The sequence below is a fragment of the Rhamphochromis sp. 'chilingali' genome (assembly GCF_963969265.1).
Source record: "Rhamphochromis sp. 'chilingali' genome assembly, chromosome: 6".
Classification (NCBI taxonomy): domain Eukaryota; kingdom Metazoa; phylum Chordata; class Actinopteri; order Cichliformes; family Cichlidae; genus Rhamphochromis; species Rhamphochromis sp. 'chilingali'.
This window is the reverse complement of record NC_137933.1, coordinates 23892931-23913529: the sequence shown is the minus strand read 5'-3', so window position 1 is coordinate 23913529 and position 20599 is coordinate 23892931. Positions and strand designations below refer to the sequence as shown.

Sequence of the window (20599 nt, the reverse complement as noted above, 5' to 3'; positions counted from 1 at the left end):
GAGTTGAAAGAAAGTTTGACTGAGCTGGACCATGCCAAAATTCAAAAGGCTTTTGTTCAGGATGGCATGAAATGGAACTTCAACATTCCAGCAGCCTCTCACCAAGGTGGTGTGTGGGAGCGTCTCATTCGTTCAATAAAGAATATTTTAGCCTCAGTTCTTAAGGAGCAAGTTCTGGATGATGAAGGACTCCACACAGTCTTCTGTGAGGTTGAAGCTATAATGAACGACAGACCCATTACTAAAGTTTCAGATGACTCAAATGATCTTGAAGCACTGACACCCAATCACTTGTTGTTGCTGAAAAATAAACCAGTTTTTCCACCAGGACTGTTTCATCCAAGTGATTTGCATGTCAGGAAAAGGTGGAAACAGGTACAGTACATGGCAGAGTTGTTCTGGAAGAGATGGCTTTCTGAGTACCTACCTTTGATGCAAGAAAGACAAAAATGGATGAGGACTAAAAGATGTCTTATACCTGGAGATGTTGTTTTAATTGCAGACGCTACAGCTCCAAGAGGATCATGGATGATGGCGAAAGTCTTAAATGTAAACCAGGATGCAAAAGGCTTGGTGCGTTCTGTGAGACTACAAACAAGGACCAGTGTTTTGGAAAGGCCAGTGACAAAACTTATTTTGCTACTGGAAGCCTCATCGTGAAGAAAATCATCAATGAAAATTAAGGATTTGTTTAAGGGAATAGCTCCTCCTTTTGGGACTTTAAAGTAATTGTGATAGTATGCACAATTAGGGGCCGGAGTGTTGGAGCTATTTGTTCTTTATTTTTTATTATTTTGAAATTAGTTAAAGTTTGTTAGTTTATTTATATTTTGGGGTTTATTTGTTGGTTAATATTTTGTTTTAAATGATTTGTTTTGTTTGTTGTTATTTTGTTAAATTAGTCAGTAAGAGCTGTAGGGCCATTTTGTTTCTATAAATAAAGAGACTGGTATAGGACCAGCATGCATTTGGGGTGGGCCTATGGTTTTTTTTTTTTTTTTTTTTTTTTTTTTTTACCAGAGCAGGAGAAGCAGTAGGAAGGATCTTGTTATTGCTTGCCAAATGGATAAATAAACCAAAACTCTCAACTAAAAGGTTTGGACAATGGACTTCTTTTGCCTGCGTACGAAATATTACCTCAGTGCAGCAGTGGCTTGTGGACTTTAAGTTGTGGGACGTTTGATCATTCAAAAGTAAAGGAATTGCCACTACAATTAATAATCTAAATGACATAATAAAAGTGCTATGAATGCATTTCTGTTATAAGCTTTGAGTATCATGCTAAATAAAGTTAAGCAGTTGCGTTGAAAAAAACAAAGAGGAAAAACTAGGGCACGGTCGGTCGCCTAAGTTCTCTCTGTGTCTCATGGGAGTTGTAGTCCATAAGTGGTGCACTTGATGAACGCAAAAATAATTGTTGTTTAAAACTTTAACATGACAGGTTTATACGTGTTTACTATCGCACACAGTAGCAAATATCCATTTAGCAGAGGATAAAGCCAGAGTACCTTCCTGTCGCCTTCCAGCTTTTCGGAAACTTTAATGAAAGACGATCTCGGAGTGGAGTGGAGCCCGGAAGCAGGGCGGGACCTCTGCTCTGTATAAACATGGCCGTTAAATCCTTTACAGCGTCAGGTACTGCGTTTGGCTGAATTAGTTAGACTTTGAGGAAGTCGGTAAGGTTAACTAAAACTGTAACAGGTGTAAAGAAAATGTAGACACGCAGCCAGTGCGTCTTATCTTTTTTTTTCCCTTAGTTTTTTTTTCTGTGCATGGGAGCGATATTTATAAACTTGATATAGTACTTTAAGCTAGCTAGCTAACACCGAGCTAACGCCGACGTCTCAGCGTCAACTTCTGTCAACTTTGTTCTGCCAGCCAGCCTCATCTGCTACTTGACTACTTCACAAAATGAAGGACTGCCGTCGCTTGCCCACAGTGTCTCAATGAATGTTTTACACACGGATATCTTGGATTTGCTCAGCTAAGGGCTGACCTAGAAACTTTCTCCAAGATTTTCCCTTGGATAGTTTTTATTATATTATTTTTAATATTACTGGCAGCAGGATATCGTTTGCCAGGCGTCCGTTTGGGAACGTAAATTACATAAACAATGTTTCCTGCCAAAGTCACGAAACCGACCTTCAAGTGTTATCTCCCTCCTGCTCAGGTATGTACGGGCTCATGATCGATAATGGTACAGCATATTTTGGTTAGCGCAGTAATTGCCTGGGTTGATTAACACTTTGTTAACTTGCTGTTCTACGTGTTTGCGCATTGTCAGATAAGTAACACATGAATTGCACATTAAGCATCCATGCCAGCGGAGGTATCTTCTTTCTGCAGCACCATCGTACCATAAAATAGGGAAGCACTTCACCACATTGCTTTTGCTTTACGGTTATATATGTCAAGTGAAGTGGCACAAGCAAAGGAAAAAAAGCCCCCCACCCATTTCTCGTATAAATTCGAGAAATGAAACCTTTAACAAACATACAGCTAATGTGCCACCATTTTGAAAAAGAGAAATAATTACCCAGCGGTTGGGCGTCTCATGTTTTGCCTACAGGTGTATGCAGCTCTAGACAGAGGGTAAGTGTTTGCTTACAGTCGCTGGCGGAGCAACCCAAATAAAACCAGTGCTTGTCTGAGAAAGGCCAACACAAACATTGTACAAGGGTTTTAAAGTGTTTTGTATCTGTGTGACTTAAAAAAAAGTCGCTGTTTTCAAGTACATAATAAGGATGGCTGTGCTCTTTTGATTACCGAGCTGGTGATGATAGTGTTTTTGTGTATCTTGATTATTTAAAACTGGGCATTTCACATTTTGGGTGAGGCTAGAAGTGATGCACTTAACAATAAAACTTCAGCAGGATGGCAGTTCTTCATCAAGTTGTACTGAGTTGTTGTTGTTGTGGGGTGTGTGTGGGTTTTTTTTTTTTTTTTTTTTTTTTAAAGTAAGGTTTTGATCATTTTTTAAAAAAAAAAACTTTTTAAATTTTGCTTTGTCAAGCATTTAAGCGCAGGGATCACCAAATGTTAGTTTTAAAATAAAACCATAACTGTGTATAATATGAGTATAAGCAGTAACATGTAGAAATTTTAGCCCAACGTGTAAAAGTAATTCCTGCAGCTGAAACTTAGTGTTTTAACCTCACATCCATTTACTCAATCTCAAAGAGTAGAGTTTTACTTTAAGCACACAGCCGTCCCGATACTAACAGACTGTCACAGCATCACAGGAAAGTTTTTAATAAGCATTTGCTGACAGCTGTACATGCTTGGTACCTAATTTTGTAAGCAGCAAAAATTAGGCAATGGTATTGTTACCTGGGGCATGCTGATGGTGTTTATGAAACAGTAATTTGCCAAAACAGCAACAGGATGTTCAGCTTGAATGCTAGGAGAGCACAGATTAATTTAAACTATGATTTGCGGGGTTCGGACATTGTAATAACACATTTGACCGGCAGGTTTTACTCTCTTACAGTGTAAAGATGCATAATTTTAATTGTTTATTAACTAATTAACTGTAGAGCTGGTAAATGACTAACTAAGATGTGGTGTATGTGTGTGTCTGTCTCCAGACTGATGTGAAGAATACAGTTGAAAAACCTCTTAAAAAGTTGGAGGCAAAGTTGCTTTCAGGTAAGTTTTTTTTTTTTTTTCTGCATTAGAATAGTTGTCACTAAAATTTGTTTGATCACAGAGAAGTTAGTTTTCATGTTTACACGGTGTCTCATATTTTGCATTCATGAGTTGTGTGCTGTGTATAATCTGTGAATGAGCAGTTTTTCATTAACTAAAACGTTTTGTGCTTGGTTACAGAGGTTTACTGCTTTAAGCAGAGAGCAGGCAGAATTATCTAATAGTTATGCCTGATTATTTTTCTTAGTGACTTCAGAAATGTGAAATAGTTGGTCCAAAATGAATGAAAAATGAATGGTTTTGTTTCAATAGATGCAGATGAAAGAGACATTTTATCAAAAGCAGCTATTCTATTTCAGTTCACAGTACAAATTGATACCTTGGGTGTCTGTGAGAACTGAGCATAAGGTTCATGAAATGGAGAACTAGAATGAATGTTTCTGCTTTTTATTTTTTGTTTTATTCTAGTAAACTATTTGCAACACAGGGTCGGTGGTGCATTTCCTTAGACGGCTATCTAGTGTCAAAGTCTCAATACTTGACTATTAAAGTTTGTACAATGCCCACCGCAGACTGACTTACTGGTAATGGCTCCAGGCAGTTTTTTTTTTGCACATAGACTGTATATAAAAGACTGCCCCTCTTCTGGGTCTGAAAAGGGAAGGCGTTGTAGAAATGTCCTAAACTTGCAACCTGGTTGCTAGGAAACAAGATGACATACTACATGTGCAATGAAAGTTTTAATGAAGTCTTACTGTGCTTGTTCTTGTTTTTATCACAAGTGGGTCATTTTAGCCTTTTGGCACGTGGTTGATAGGCGATACGATTGTATCATAACATCTAGTCAACTGCACTGCAGCAGGTGCTCTGGCAGAAATTCCTCTTCATAACTATTTATAAACGTCACCCGAATGGTGTTTTGTCCTCTGTCAACATTTTTTTGTTAACAGGAAACAACAGCCTTTAAACTTAGAAGCTAAAGTGGATTCAGCTTAGGAATCTCAACCGTTCAAGATGTGCCTACTGATGCAAATATTATCATTACAATGGCAGACTGTAGTTGTATCATTAACTGAAACAGCAGGAAAGCCTTTAGTTTAGTAGTTTCAGTATTATCTGGGAGCTTGTGAGCCTTGTGGAAATGGCTTGTCATGCTCTTTGTATAATATACTGTAAACTGAGCCTAATTTTGGTTGCAAGTTTTACTGTTTTGTTTTTTTTAATGAAGTTCTTCAGAGCTACTGTTTTTCATTTTCAGTCATGTGACATGTAAAATTGTAGTTTAATAAAGTGTAGGCTAATTTAGGTCACAAGTAAGATGACAGATTTAACTAACCTGATGTACTAGTTAGGAGGTAAGTGTGGTATTGCCTGAAGGCTGTTGGTTATTTCCCTTTTTGAATTGTGAGCAAGACAGACTAACAGGTTACATGATTAGCTTCCCTATTTTTAACTGTGCATTCTCAGTTGACTCCTCTGAGGCAGGGCTTTGAATTCGCCTCTAAAGAACTCCACCCTCTGTAACAGTTCTCATCTTTTTAAAATTTGCAGACCAACCTTTTATAGCCGGATTCACGTGAAGGTACAAAGTCTGCATTGCTCATGTAAATGGTGTATGAAAAACGCTGACCCATTTAGATATGGGAGAACTGAGGGTTACCGTCTCACTTGTTTTTTGCAGACATTTAAGAGGTGTGTGGAGAGAATTGGCTTTTAGCGCCAGCTTTTTAAATTGTTTAGTGTTTGCTTTAGAAGCACATCCTTTTGCAGTCATACATGAGAAACGTGATCAGATATGCAAGAGTGATCTCAGTATCTTGTTGGCTCAACTAATGTACTTTCTAAGGAAAGTACCCCAATGCTTGCTGTGTTTTTGTTTTTTTTTTAATCATCGTTTGTAAAAACGTAAAGAAAATTGATGGAGATGGAGACATCCTTTTGAGTATGAAGACATTTGCCCCTCCAAAATCCAGCGGTGGAGGGCCTGAGTTAACTCGAGTTCCATCAGTCATTGGGTCTAACCCTGATCTAAAACGTTAGTTTCTCATAAAGCATAATAATGTTAAGTATTTCTTTCTTGTACTCTTCCTTCCAGTATTATGAAGTACAATTAACCTTGTTAGACTGGGTGGACTTGCTTTTTAAATCTGATGTGACATCATTGTTAAAGCATGCAAAGACTTGTAAAAACGCAGATACTTTATTAAAGTCTTTACTTAGTAAGAAGTTAATAGCATTATTATAGCATTACTGCTGTCTACTTATTAGTTTGCGGTAAAGTTTGTGGGATTATTTTTAATTGATGTGTATCAGCATGCATTGGTGTACTTTGCAAGCTGTGACTATTTTCCTTCTGCACTGTCAGCAAAACCCAGATCTGAGCTACTGCTTCACCATCCATCTTAACATATCAAGTAGCAGTAGATGGGGAAAGTAGCTGCAAGAAATTGTAATGATTTTTATTTATACAAGAGCTATCATGCACGCACAGGCAAAAGAAAATGCACTCTCTGGATATTGTTTATAATTTACAATATATCACATGAGTACGGCTGTGAATAGAGTTTTCAGGTACTCGTCTTGATTAAAGTCCATGTTTTTATGACTCACCTGTGTCTGCGTATACTTCAAAGTCAGCATTGTTTGACTTGTGATATGATTGTTTCATTTTCCCTCTTCTCTAATTTATCTAGGTCAGCTTAAGTATTCAGGCTTCTTTGCTTTCCTTTGTCCTCCTCTGATGGCCATTCATAATTTAACTTAAAGGTTGTGTGGAAATTTTTTTGCAGTGTTAATCTTTCCCAGTATAAGAAGCATAGAAAATGATTGTGTAATTAAAATTTTAAGCAAGGTCTGCATGTATAATTATAAGTTCAAGAGATGGTATATGCAATTATGGAGTATGCATTTTGTCCAGAAAAGTATTCTGTCAGAATTTACTGTTTATGAATGTATGTAAATATAAAGCATAAATAAAACAGTTTGATGCTGTATTGTAGGGCTGCTCGATTATGGCAAAAATGATAATCACGATTATTTTCACTGAAATTGAGATCTCGATTATTTGACGATATTTATTTAACCCTTTAAGACCTACTATAGAACCAAGTCCGCCAGAGCTTATATTATTTTTTTTTTTTACATGTTGTAGTGCCATTTGTGGGAGCATTTCAAGTTGCTATGCAACTGTTATAGCCCATATTTTAAATAATATGTATGCATTAAGTCCATAGTAACTACATTAATTGCAAAAAAGTGCAATAAACTAAAAAAAAAATTGAAAATCGTTTTTGTTTTTTACATATATTTCTACTTGGAGAAATTTAAGGGTTTATCCCTCAAAACTTTAAATACAAAAAAGTTGCAAAAAATAGTTTACAACAACAGGAAATTTATTTTGAGTGTCTTCATAGTTTTATTTTGGAGATACAGCAATTTTTATATACTGCAGGAAAAACAAAAACAATCCTATGATGCAAATTTGCAAAGAAAACAGCAGGTGCATCAAAATAAACTATTTCCAGCAGTGCAATTCGAGTTCTAAGCATCACAGAAACTATTCAGAAAGGTCAAACATGACCAGTATAGGCTTTTAAGGCCTACGAGTAAAAAAACTACAATTTCCGCGAAAATGACGTCACTTCCGGTTTCGGCCAGGAAATGGCGGATATGCGGTAGTTCGTGCTGACGACTGTTTCAATGTGGGAAGTGTTACGAACAGCTGATCGGATCGGCAAAGCGTGTTTCTGGAATATTGTGTTTTTGTTCCTGCAAGCGCTTTTTATGCAGTTTTTGTAAAGCTTTATGTGGAAGGAAACCGTGACCGAGGACAAGCTGATGGCATCAGATGTAAGTACAACTCCTCCGGGTTATTGCGCTAGCTTACACGGTTCAGGTTCTACAGGGATTTAAAAATAGTTACGCAAAACGGAGCATGCTGCTCTGACCGGCTTTAAAGGGTTAACAATGACTTTAAAAAATAATATAAAATAGTGTGCAACACCACTGAAGTTTTTTTTTTTTTAAACTCTCTTTTCAACCAACAGCAGTCACTCTCCTCTCCAAATAACTTCTGCTTAGCTTTCCGAGCTTCCCTTGGGTCCTCTTAATCAGCGGTCTCCAACCTTTTTTGCGCCACGGACGGTTTATGCCCGACAATATTTTCACGCACCGGCCTTTAAGGTGTCGCGGATAAATGAGGGAGGGGCTAATAATCGGCTCAGTCATTTTTAATGATCGTTGAAAGCCCAGATCGTAATCGTGATTAAAATTCGATTAATTGAGCAGCCCTACTGTATTGCAACATGATACCTTTCTAAATTGATGTCAGTATAGTGGAAATACACAAGCTGTTTTTTGGACTTCCTTTGAGTTTCCAATTTTTGTTTTCTACTTGTTTCTTTGAATTGCAGCAATAACCTTTGGATTTACACTGGTCTTTTTGCTCATTTATTTGTCACTAGGTGAGATAGTAGTTAATGAGGTGAACTTTGTGAGGAAATGTATCAGCACTGAAAACAACCAAGAAGGCCTTTGGGGGAAGCTGATATGTACCAACTTTAAGGTGTCCTTCATTCCTCAGGACACTTCACCAAAGCAGGTATTTGAGTGGATTTCTTAGTAGCAGTTAAGCTATTTAGAGGAAAAATAGTGTGAAAATTCATTTTTGAGGTTCTTAAGAGCACCTAATGTTCGTTTGTCTTTTGTTTTTTGTTTTTTAAGGGGGGCAAATTTCAATTATATATTTGGATGTGATATATGTTAGTATCGCCAGCACCATGCTGCAGAATAGATTGAATACTGTTACTTTACAGCCTTCTTTCAAAGAGGAAGGAAAACTCGTGTACTTTCCTGCTCTACATTGTCAGTGATATCGCACAAGAAGTGAGAGAACAGACGTCATTTCCACCTATGTGGCAGATTGGCGACTTGATAAGAAAATGGAACTTGATCATTGCTTAGTCTGGGAAAGTTAACTCAATATATCAAACAGCCTTTTAAGACCGTTTTCAGTTAGTTTTGGGGGCTAATACATTTTCTGCAACACATCAAACCTACTTTTTTGTTTTTCTCCTTTCACTACAGAAGTCCACGTTGTCCCACCTGCTGCTCGGAGAGCATGACATCCCCCTGACCTGTCTGGAGCAAGTAGTAACAGGTATCTCATTACAATTCCAAATTTTAGGGAAAGAATTTTAAGGAAAAGCTTTGATATTTTTTTTTTTTTTCATTTCTTTTCTTAATGTTTGTGAGGAAAATATTCTTGGAATTCCTTGAGCCCAAATGAAATGTCTTGAAATCCCATTAGAGCACAGAATGTGAAATTTATTAATGATGTTAGGCCATCATTTTGTGCATTTGGCAACTGTGTGGTCACAAACACAGAAGCTTTGCCCACTCATTGTATAGGAGCACCTAGTGTCATTCCCTTTTTCCTGGTCAGTGATCTGATAGCAAATGATCTCATGGCTAATGCAGTGTTTAGCAACAATGCTACCCAGCTTAGGATTAGCTTTGTTTATATATCTCACTGCAGTCCATTGCTGACACTGTGAGGGTGTCTGTCCAGAACAAGGTTTATTGTGTTATGAGGGTTTGTTTTACCCAGCTTGTTTTTGAGCTGTATGACCTCGGCATCTAAGGACACTATCACTGTGGGACAAGAGCAAATATAAGGGCATCGGGAATAAAATAAGACCTTAATGCTGGTTCACTTATAAAATCAAATACTGGTATAAAATTAACTGCAGACATGCACTGTGATAGATGTGACAAAATGCTGTCAGCAGCACCGATGGTACAACAACACAGCGTCCCAGCACTACCCACAGGGCAGCCAAATAAAAATATCTGAATAAAATACAAATCTGAGCAGTTAAAAAGAAAGAGATGCATATATTTAATGAAATCTGGTCTTTTGTCATTATTTAATCTGAATATTGTGTCAAATCATTGTGATTTGCTCGACCCTGTTCCTCTTGTCATTATGCCATCAGTGTCATCATGCGGCAATATAAAGTAGTGACTTTAATAAGTTAGGTTGCTAAGGAAAGTAGTTCAAACGGCTTACATGGTGCTGTTGTATTATAGGAGAATGAGTACTATTAGAATCCAACTAAAGTTAGCATGCCCAGCTAATCAGGCTAAATTGTTTTAACCATGTTTGTTAGGTTCTTCATAAGAATCTAGTGAAATAAGCACAGTAGAACTCCATAACAATTACTTAAATCAAAGAGGCAGCAACAGAGACAGGAGAGAATGGGGCCAAAGTTTACCAAGTATCAAGTGGTGTCCTTCATTAGCAGTACACTCCACAGAATAGTAAATTTTTGGAAATTCAGTCATCAAAAATTTGTTTTCTTTTTAAGTTTTGTGTTTATTCCTTTCAGTGAATGATACAAAGGGAAAGAAGAAAGTATTGGGCTCCAACCAGAAGCTGAAGTTCAACCCCACTGAGCTCATACTGTACTGCAAAGACTTGCGCATGATACGGTTCTGTTTTGAAGAAGCTGGACCTGAAAGTGCCAGAAAGGTCAGTGAAACAGAAACATCTGCATGCTTTGAGTCAGAATGCCCATTTAAGCTGTTTAGGAGACTTTACTGGGTACATAATGCTAGTTTAGACCCCACACTGACATGTGACCCAAAAGTTTGATATAGTGGATTGAGGTCTGGGGACTACGTGGGCCTTTTGTCTGCAGAAAGGGCATGTTTTATTGTGGGTACATCGTGGTCAACATTAGGACTTGGCTAGGATGTGGCATCTAAATGAAGCTTGGTTGATGCTGTGGGGCCTGAATGGTGTCAAGAGAAATGTCTCCCTCATCATTACACCCCTACCCTCAACTGGGATTGTTCATACAATGCAGGGTTGAATCACACATATTAAAAAAAAAAAAAAAAAAAATTCTGATTGTACTATCTGTCACAGAGACTCATTGGACCAGGTACCAGGTTTTGTTTGAAAGGATTTTAGGACCCCCCCCCCCCCCCCCCCCCCCCCCCCCAGTATTATTTTCATGAAGAGTGATGGACATGGGGATCTTGGGAATTTTGGCAATTGTAACATGGTTAAACATTTAAAGAGTTAATAAGCATTTGAACAGGGTACCTAATGAGACACTCTTAGTATTTATTTTCTCAGAGCAAACAGGAAATTGTGGGTGGATATTTGAAGTGCTAATAAATTATATACAGTAACCAAACAGGATATTGAAACTACTATTAAACTATGATAATACTGAACAACTGTGCATCATATCAGTGATATGTTGGTAGTGACGGTAGCAGCATTAAGAAAATGAGCAATGGCTACCTCATTTCCCACATTCACCATTTTCACCAAAGTTTACTGCAAGTAAAACTTTGACTTGTCACATTAATGTAGGTGTCAGATTTAAACAGTTGTTCTTTAATCATAGCCTTTAATCTTTAATCATAGTTCTATTCTTTAATCAAGCCTATAAATGTATGCCTTGTATCTGAATAACTATTTAGAAATAACCTTTTGGTTTTCTAGTCTTCGATTTAAACGTTGGTTATTGTTGACCAAACGTTTTCTTTCCCATACTGACTACATACCCACATTAAGTTTCAAGTTATGACCACATCCTCTGTGACAGCAATATTTATATTAGACCAGGTTTTCTGTGTTTCTTTGTCAGCCTCCGTTAGAATAGGAACTTCTCAATTAGCATATTTGCTGAAGGTACAATACGAAAGGACCCTGAGAACAATACTCAGTCAAAGCAGAGGAAGCAGAATTTGATCCTGATTGTAGGAACGACTGGCAGTGTAACTCTGACTCATCTCCTGCACAGAGAACAGATGGTTCATTATTGATGCCCAGCTCATTTAGTAGAGCTACAGTTTGGTAGGCACCAAGTAGGCCCAGAAGCACAGTTGTGGAAATATACATGTTCTGTTTAAGGTTGATTATGTATAGAGCACTAAAATTAAAAATGTCTCCCCTCCTGCACTCCTTGTGAGCTTATTTATGGACACCATGTATGTAATTACAGCGTAAAACAGGACTCGGTTCTTTTTCTGACATATGGAATTATGCCAGCCTATAATGGCCCATTTTGCCATAGGAAATTACAGAGTGTGGAGCAGCCTTTGTATCCGCACACACACACACACACACACGAGGACAGACGCACGCACTTGTTCTGTGCCCTCTAGTATCATTCACAGCTTTAGCTCTGAATGACTTGCTTTGTATGACTAAAGTTGAGCCTCACAGAGATTCAGCTCTGAACTCAGAGCACTAGAATGTGTGTTAGACATTTTCTACCCCAGGGTTGACTGCTTGTGTTGCTATTATTTAAAAAAAACATGCCTCTGAGTTAATGTTAGCACTTGGATAAACCTGGACTGGGAAGTTATGATGAAACCTAATCTGCCTTGACAATATTTATTATACCTCTCACTTCTACTTCTTTTGTACTGCATATCCCATAGTACTTAGTAGTTCTCTTTTTTAATTATAGGTTTGCCTGGCTATTGCCCACTACTCTCATCCAGCTGATCTTCAACTGCTGTTTGGCTTTGAGTATCAAGGACGGCGATACCATGAATCTAAAGGTAACGCCTGTGGATTGCTATAGTTCTTTCACTGTTTGTAAAAGACCTGCCATATTATTTGAAAGTGATAAATGTTTTAATTCCATGTATAAATAAGTGTATATGTTTTTTGTTTTGTTTTTCTCTCAGAGGAACGAGTCAATGGTTCCACCCCGAGAGGATTACAGACCCCCATTTTTGACCGTTCCTCTGATTGGGATCGGGAAATCAAGAGAACGAATGCTTCAGAGTGGAGAGTGTGCTCCATCAACCAGAGTTATACCGTCTCATCAAGGTTTTTATTTCATGCATTCAGTCCTACTTGTTACAAACTTCTTTTAAAATCATTTTTTTGATGACATGTGACATAATGTGCCTTTTCCACACTATATTGAGGTACCTGACAAGAAAAACAAAAACTAACATGTCAGTCTGGTTTTGACAAAACAGTCTATTCATCTCAGTTCAGCAGCATTATCGCCAGAGATGGTTTCAAAGCATAGACAGTATATGGTCGTAGCCAGAGTGATATTGCCCTTTAGTAAGCCTGGAGAAGAGCGTCTTCACTGTTGTCATCTTGGTAGTTTTGTAATAGGACATGACGACAAAGGAGTGGCTCTGACTTGCACTGGCTAAAAACTTAGTTTACATGTCCTGAGACTGGAAAATCCTCCCTTTTGACTCTGTGATTTTTCAAAATGAACTTCATGTTTTATTCAGTATAACTGGAGACTAGCCATTGAGTTGTCAAGAAAGTTTTCAAGATCACAGAGGAAGGGAGCCAAATTCTGTTTTCAGTCAACTATTATAAAATCTAGTCTTTTAACCAAAGGAGTCGCCCCCTGGTGTTCATTACAGAGGATCAACTATTCACCAAGACAAACACACAACATGGGCCTGAAATAATCCAAAGCGATAGCAAAACAGTTCCAGTCCTTACAAGCTTTCACATTTATACTATACTACTTGAGAAATTTAATAGACCACCTGTCATAAAACCAAGAAAAATAATTTATTTAAAAGTAAGAATGACATTGTTGTTTATTTGGCAATTGACAGACTGAAGTCCCATTTTTATACCCAGATTTAAGCCAGCACGCTGGACTTCTCTGCAGAGTCATCAAGTGTAATATTCAACCACTAAAACTAATTTTTCTTTTCAGAAATATGGGTAAATAATTGTAATTTGTCATCTAAAAAGTGCTTCACCTTTTTCTGCTTCTTTATAAAACTGTAAATGACATAATTCAAGTATATAACAATAATTGTAGTTTAACATTAAAAATATGATTTTAATAAAAGGGCTTGCACATATCGGTTGATTAGAAACATAAACAAATATTTTGAGATGTTGTTTTTTTCCAATACTATTAATTTAGGGCATCTGTGCCATATACCTTTATTAGATGGTGGTCTAATAAATTTGTTAACCACTTATACCTTTTATTATTATTATTTTTTTCACTCTGTTTTGGGTTAGTGTCTTAGTTGTTATTTACTTAATCCGCTTTAAATGAAGTCTTGTGTTTGTTTCATGTGTTAACACCAGTCTCTCTCTCTCTCTTTTTTTTTTTTTCTTTTTTCTTTTCTAGTCTTCCAGAGCACATTGTAGTCCCGTCATCTCTGACAGATCAAGATCTGATGCAGTATGCATTATCATTCACTGATCGTCGCATCCCTGTGAGCATCTACACTCTAACAGAGCGCACGTTTATCGGAAGTCTCCAATAAACGTTATGCTTCCAAATATAATTTCCATTTAGGTCATTATTTAACCTGCAGTGTCTTTTTTTCAGACAAAGCGCAGGCCCACCAATGGAGTTATCCCACTTATTGTTTAATTTAACTGATCAGAGCCTCACTATTACTTTGTTACTGATCAGTGACTGTTTAATTAATGTCTGTTTTTTGCAGATGTGGTGCTGGAGTCACTCCAATGGGAGTGCTCTTGTCCGGATGGCCAGCTTAACTGATCCATTACAGCTAAAGAAGACTGAGCAGAAGTAAGACTATTCAGATTCAGAACCTAAATTGAAAATGATTTTTTTTTTTTTTAATAACTCTAGCAGATTTTCAGCTCTCAGTCCATTAAGAAAGTGCTACTTTAGGAGAAGGAAATACAAGTCTGAACATTCAGTTTCTGCTCAGGTTTTTGATATTTAAATTGTTTACATTAGTCAAGTGTGCATCTTGTCATCACTGTCTGTGGTGTTGTGTTGTAGAATCTTTGCCGCTATCACAAAAAGCCACCCACAGCGCAATGAACCGTTTAGATCGGATCTGGACAAGAGTCTGCCTTCTATCCTGGACATCCAGAGCGCATTTGTTAAACTGAGGCAGATATGTATCCTAGGTGAGCTCCACTGCAGCTTATAAAAGCAGTGTAATTCAATGCTCTGCTGAAAAAATGCAGGAGACTTAATGGCATTGGCGTGTACAGTTTTATACATATAAACGTACTAATGTTTTTTATTGTGCAGATCCGTTTGAGGAGTCTGAGGAGAGGTGGCTTTCAACCATTGAAAACTCTCGATGGCTTGAATATGTCAGGTATGTAAACAAGCTGACAGTGCATGACTGTGCATTGTAAACTCAAGAGGGTCATATAAAATTTTAAAGGGACAAATTTAAAGTGCGCCATAAGGCTGCATGTTTGTAGAGTCACAGTTAAATCTAGAATATAGGATTAAAAGGTGCTTTTTAAAATGATTTCTTTACACTTTCATGTTTGCACAGGATTATTTAGATGCAGAAAAGACTAAAGGTATGATAACGGTTGACAATAAATATCAATGCAGTTAACATGTTTGTTTCTTTTGTGACCAAAGGGCCTTTTTAAAACACTCTGCTGAGATGGTCTATCACTTAGAGGGAGGGAATTCCTCTGTCATTCTTCAAGGTAAACTCTTTTTGAGCCTTATTTTGTAGTCTTCACTCCTGCATGTGGAGTTATGTTTTTCGATCATTTATTATATTACAGCTAAGTTTTTCTTAAAATGTACAATAATATGCATTTAATGTATCAGTGCCACATAAGAGTCTGTGACTTATTACTCCTTTGTTCTGCACCTGCACAGAAGAGGAAGACCGAGACCTAAACTGTGTAGTATCCGCATTGATGCAGCTCATGTTGGACCCTCGCTATCGCAGCCTCATTGGCTTTCAGAGTTTGGTGCAGAAGGAGTGGGTGATGGCTGGCCATCGCTTCTTGGACAGATGCAACCACTTGAAGAAAAATGACAAAGAGGAGGTACTTGATTAATGTAATTTAAATTAATCCAACTATTCAAGAGATGTGACTTGACACCCCTGCTTCCTGCATCTGGTTTTTTTTTTTTTTTTTTGTTTGTTTTATGGGTAAAGTCCCCACTGTTCCTGTTGTTCCTGGACTGCGTGTGGCAGATTATGAACCAGTACCCAGCAGCATTTGAGTTCACAGAGACCTATCTGACAGTACTGAGTGACAGCATGTGGATCCCACTGTTCAGTACTTTCCTGTTCAGTTCATCCAAGCAGCGTGCCCAGCACTTGATGGTGAGGGATAGATTAATGTTTATGTATGCACTTGCTCTGGATAAATGTAATCATCAGTGGAAATGCCATAATGAGCAGTAAATGCAACTGTGTGTATGTTTGTGAGAGAGGTCTGTCTGTGGAAAAAATAAATAAATGAAGAGGAATAATGAATTGGAAATGAATAGAAAAGAAGGAAAGCATAACTTGAGGATGTGTCACTGAATGCTTCAGACTGTAATTTCCTTCTGTGCGTGCCAGATAATTGACAGGAAAGAGTACAACAAAAAGAGAGGATAACATTTAACTTGTGGTCAAGACAAAAGCAAGTTGTGGACCTTTCTTTTCTTTTTTTCTCCTTCTTACTTTCATGTATTGAAACTGTTCCGCTTTGGAAGCTGCTTTTTATAGAGTATAGTAGTTCTTATTACGTACAGAGTCACAGGGTAACATTGTCTTTACTCTGCAGGACTTTGCCAAGCACAAAGCCATCCCTCAAGGAGAAGACCAGGTTGTGTATTTCCCTCCAGTTTGGGAGTGGTCACAGCAGTTCTCAACTAAAGATCAAACCCTCTTTAACAACCCCATGTATGTAGGCAAAGGAGCTGCCTGTGTTCAGAACGGTGAAGTGAAAACCTTCAAACGCAAGGTACGCAAAGCACTGAGGTTCACCAGTTTTCAGGATTCGAATTAGCACATTTACATGTGCATGCTCTCTCTCTCTCTCTCTCTCCCCCCCCCCCCCCCTCCCTCCCTCCTTTTTTTTAAACTGTCGTTAAGAGGTTGACATCTTAAGATTTTTAAAGTGGCAATTTTCTGACAGTCAGATTGTAATTACAGAATTCCTGTCATTTGAAGGGAAAGTTTCACAGAACTCAAAGAATGCAAATACAGTAGTCTCTCTTCCACTTATCTCTTATTTATAGAAGTCAAAGGACATGTAGGTAAATTTGTATCGAGTCACCTTTGTCCTCTGAAATATCTGTAGTAAATGTACAGAAGGTGGATTATTAAACAGAAAATATACATTTTAAATTGTCATTTTTAGAGTCTTTGCAGTACAGCCTGTCACAGAGAGAGTCAAAATAGTCTAATTCTCAGTGTTTCCTCTTTTTGTAGCAGAAAGCCTACAGTTCCACATTACGAGGGACGCCCACAAATCTGCGTAATGGGGTAAAGGGTGGGGAGGAGTCCCTGACCCGACGAAGCTCTCTAGCTAACGAGTTGAAGTCTGAGCTGACACCAGTGAAAGACTTAAGTCCATCTGAGCGCTTCTTCAAGGACTGGTTCTCTCGACCCGCTGACCTGCAGGGCCTGCTGATTCCCTTTCTCATGCCCTCTCATATGGCTTTTTGGAAGCTCTTCTTTCTCCGTTGGGTTCCTGAAGCCTGCATCTCCAAAGGAGGCCCAGTCACCACCTACCACAAGCTCTCCCAGCTGGTTGATGAAATTGAGATACTGCAGAGCCAACTCAGGCAATATAAGGGAACCAGTCCAGGCAACACACCACTCACCAGCTCAGGTGGAAACCCTACAGACCAACGGAGGATGTATTTTCAAGCCAGTTCTCCTGATGACCCCTCTACACCTCCAGAATGCCTTACATCTTCCTTTCCTTTCACCCCAACGGGCAACCTTTCCCGCCGCACTGTCCAAGGGACTCCCATTAGCAAATTTCTGAATGGTGCAAGGATCTGGCTCTCAACAGAGACTCTTGCTAATGACACCGTCTGAGGACGTAGGACTCACTTTTTTGAGCCTAGTACAGGTTTTTCTAACAACTAATCATCTTATTTTCTCTTACCTCTTTCTTAAATACCAAGAACTAAACTTAGAATTAGAAATATATGCCATTTTGGACTTATACTGAATTATTTATAAGCTAGAACTTGCGCCATTGATGCTGCATCCAAATCTGAGGTAATTTCTAGAGTAATGTCTGTAGCACTGAAAAATACAGTTGAGGAATTCAGTCTTGTAAGCACATCATTATTGGCCTTACCATGAGCTCTTGTATGACTGTGAAAGATCATAACTTTTAAGATGGATGTATTTTTATTTTTTGTCATCCATCTACTTAAAGAGTGCTTTTTAATACACCTTTTCTGACATTTACCTCTGATTTACTGTATGTTTTAAAGCAATAATGGAATGAGATATATTTGTGATAGTGCTATGAGTTAAATTGTTATTTCTTTGAATTCTTATTGGTCAATAAGACGTCTCACTGAAATGGAGTAATGTTATATGAACTTTAAAGAAAAATTGCCCATTTAGTGTTGCAGCAGCAATGATGCTTTTCACTGAACACTGACTTCCAAGTAGTCAAGTTGCTTGTGCCTTCATGGAGATTTAATTGAAGATTATTTTTTTTAATTTATATTTCAGAAAGAGGAACAGAAAATAATACTGCTAACATGTATTATGCGTCAAAAAAAGATCTGCCTTGGTTGAATGTAATGGTTTTTTTGTTTTGTTTTTCCTCTTGCACAAACTTACTGCTGTTTGCTACAAGTGCCCATATTTTAAGGGTTGTTTTTGTTTTCGGGTTTTTGCGATTGGTAGCAAATGGTGTGATTTCAGGGTCTAACTGTAGATTAACTCTATTTTTTTTTTTTTTTTTGAAGCAGCAATAAGGACCTGTATTTTTAGTCTGCGGGGAAATGGAGCTGTGAGGACTTCAATCTGTGGTAGATATTTCCTCTTTTCTTACGAAGCAGCTTTATTAAACTTAGAGGCCTTCTGGTAAGGCACCAAGGAGAAATTCTTCAGAATAATAGTAGCTGAATGGTAATTTTTTTTTTTTCTTTCTTCAAAGTAAAGGGATGGACAGATGCTATGACTCAATCCAGTCCCTAGTTTGGTAAATGATGAATCAGATATCAGGCACGGAGTCCAAGCATTCAGAGAGCATGACACAGTTTCAGGGCAGCACATTAGCAAGAAGTCATCTGGTTACTGCAAAGCCTCATAAATGCATGTGCCTGTAATTTTGACTTTGCAGGGTTCAGTTGTAGAGAATGAAAAGTTTAAAAGCATGAACTGCACACACTGTTCAGCATACTGTATCCTTCCTCATTTCTCTTGATACATTTACTCTGCAGAGACTAATGGCAGCATTCGAAAACAAGAACTGAAGATGTAGTGCTAAACATGCCCCGCTGTTCTTTGTGCAACTGTGTGCTGTCTTGGCAAGTTTGGGGAAAATGTCATCATCAATGGCATCAGTAAAAGATCACTGTGTAATTCCTCTTTAAAATGTTAAAATGCCGTTTATTGTCAAACCCTTTGTCATTCGCAGTGGTCCTGCGATGCTGGATTGATCAGTTTCCAGTGATATGAGGGTTTTATTCTGCAATAACTAGTTCAGGTGTTTCTGTAGTGTATAATGTGAGTGCAAAACTGCTCTCCCAACTGCTATTAATTGCACAGTTTACTCAGTATATAGGATAGATTTGTTAAATATAATTTTTGGCAAATATTATAAATATTGTATATGCTTGAAAATTTCCAATTAATATTTTTGATTAATGGTACTAAATAACTTTTATCCTTGATTTAGTCTCTATATTTTATGAAGAGATATTTATATGCTGTGTTATTTTTCCACTAATTCACAATGTTGCACTCTGCTGTAAGTGTATGATGACCGTGCTTCTTCTGTGGCACCGTTTGATATCGATTAACAGCAGATGTATTTATTCAGATATGCAAATGTTCTCTAAGAGGGATGGAGCAGCTGCTGGACGTCCTCTGTGCCTTTTTTTTGTTTGTTTGTTTGTTTGTTTTTTGGGAAGATTGACCATTTTTGTAACTTTGTTCTAAATCTGTCGGCTTATCTTAGTTTTCTAAAACCTGTTGATTTGTACCAATTGTGTAAATTTAGTTAAATTTGGAGGTACTGCACTGAAGCTTTTTTTTTTCATAACAGAAAATACAGCTCAAATATGTACTAGTAACCAATCATTACATAAGTTTGCAAATGAAACTGTGTTCTGGCTTTTCTATGACATGTTCATGACAATAATATGTCTTTATCACAGCTAATTTGAAAGTATTTGTTGTGGCATGAAAATTACCAAGTTGATATTCATGGGGAAAAAATCCATTAATGCAAAATGAGGAAAACAAACCATTCCCCCCCCCCCCCCCCCCCCCCCCCCCCAAACAAACACCTGCTGGTTACCAATGGACACAAAAACTTTGAGTCCTCAAGTAGAATAAAAAAGAGCTGCCTAAGAGCCAGCGCATTTACCATCCTCGGTATGGTGTCATTAGTTATACATGGATTTTAAAGACTTTATCTTAGTAGGATACATTCATAGATTTGTTATAAACCCTTTTAACATTATTTGTTTATTTTATTTATTTATTTATTTAGGACAGTGCATGTTAATGAACATAAATGTAAAAAAAAAAAAAATTACATGAATGTAAACATACCAGATTATAGCCAAGGGCTAATTTCCATCTGTTGTCCTTAAGCATAAAAATAGACATAATAATTCATAAAAATTCATCATTCATTCATAATACATTGTTGATCAACTGTTGATCAACAGATAGCAGAGGTCAAACACATTAGGTTGTCAAATAACATTATTTTATGTAGCACTAATTACACTACACTTAATAGCATGTTGACATGGAGGCATTACATTTTTGTGTACTTCCGTAACAATGAAACTAGTGTGTGAAATGGCACAGCTGGAATACAAAAGGAGAAACTATATCTGAGATTGAGACCAAGCCTTTTAAGGAGGCTGCACTTCAGCTTAAGTGTCTCTCTTTAATCTTGGCTGAGGTTTTCCTGCAAGAGCATAACTCTGATTACCCAGAGTGCCCTTTGACAGTGGCTCAGAATAAAATTGCT

General features: G+C 37.6%; 1 protein-coding gene across 2 annotated transcripts; it reads left to right on the top strand.

Annotated features, from left to right (window-relative positions):
• The first annotated feature begins 1078 nt into the window (after nucleotides 1-1078).
• mtmr10 (myotubularin related protein 10) lies at nucleotides 1079-19663 on the top strand. 2 transcript variants are annotated; one of them, XM_080885845.1, is made up of 16 exons: nucleotides 1079-2170; nucleotides 3588-3648; nucleotides 8112-8248; nucleotides 8734-8806; nucleotides 10038-10180; nucleotides 12141-12234; nucleotides 12364-12508; nucleotides 13806-13893; nucleotides 14128-14216; nucleotides 14436-14566; nucleotides 14694-14763; nucleotides 15042-15112; nucleotides 15291-15463; nucleotides 15577-15747; nucleotides 16196-16375; nucleotides 16849-19663. In XM_080885845.1, exons 1-16 carry the CDS (start codon nucleotides 2114-2116, stop codon nucleotides 17458-17460), a joined length of 2295 nt encoding a protein of 764 aa, XP_080741971.1. In that variant the 5' UTR covers nucleotides 1079-2113; the 3' UTR covers nucleotides 17461-19663. The 2 variants fall into 2 exon arrangements, with proteins under 2 accessions (XP_080741971.1, XP_080741970.1); XM_080885844.1 differs by having other exon boundaries at nucleotides 1082-2170; nucleotides 16846-19663.
• The last annotated feature ends 936 nt before the right edge of the window (nucleotides 19664-20599 follow it).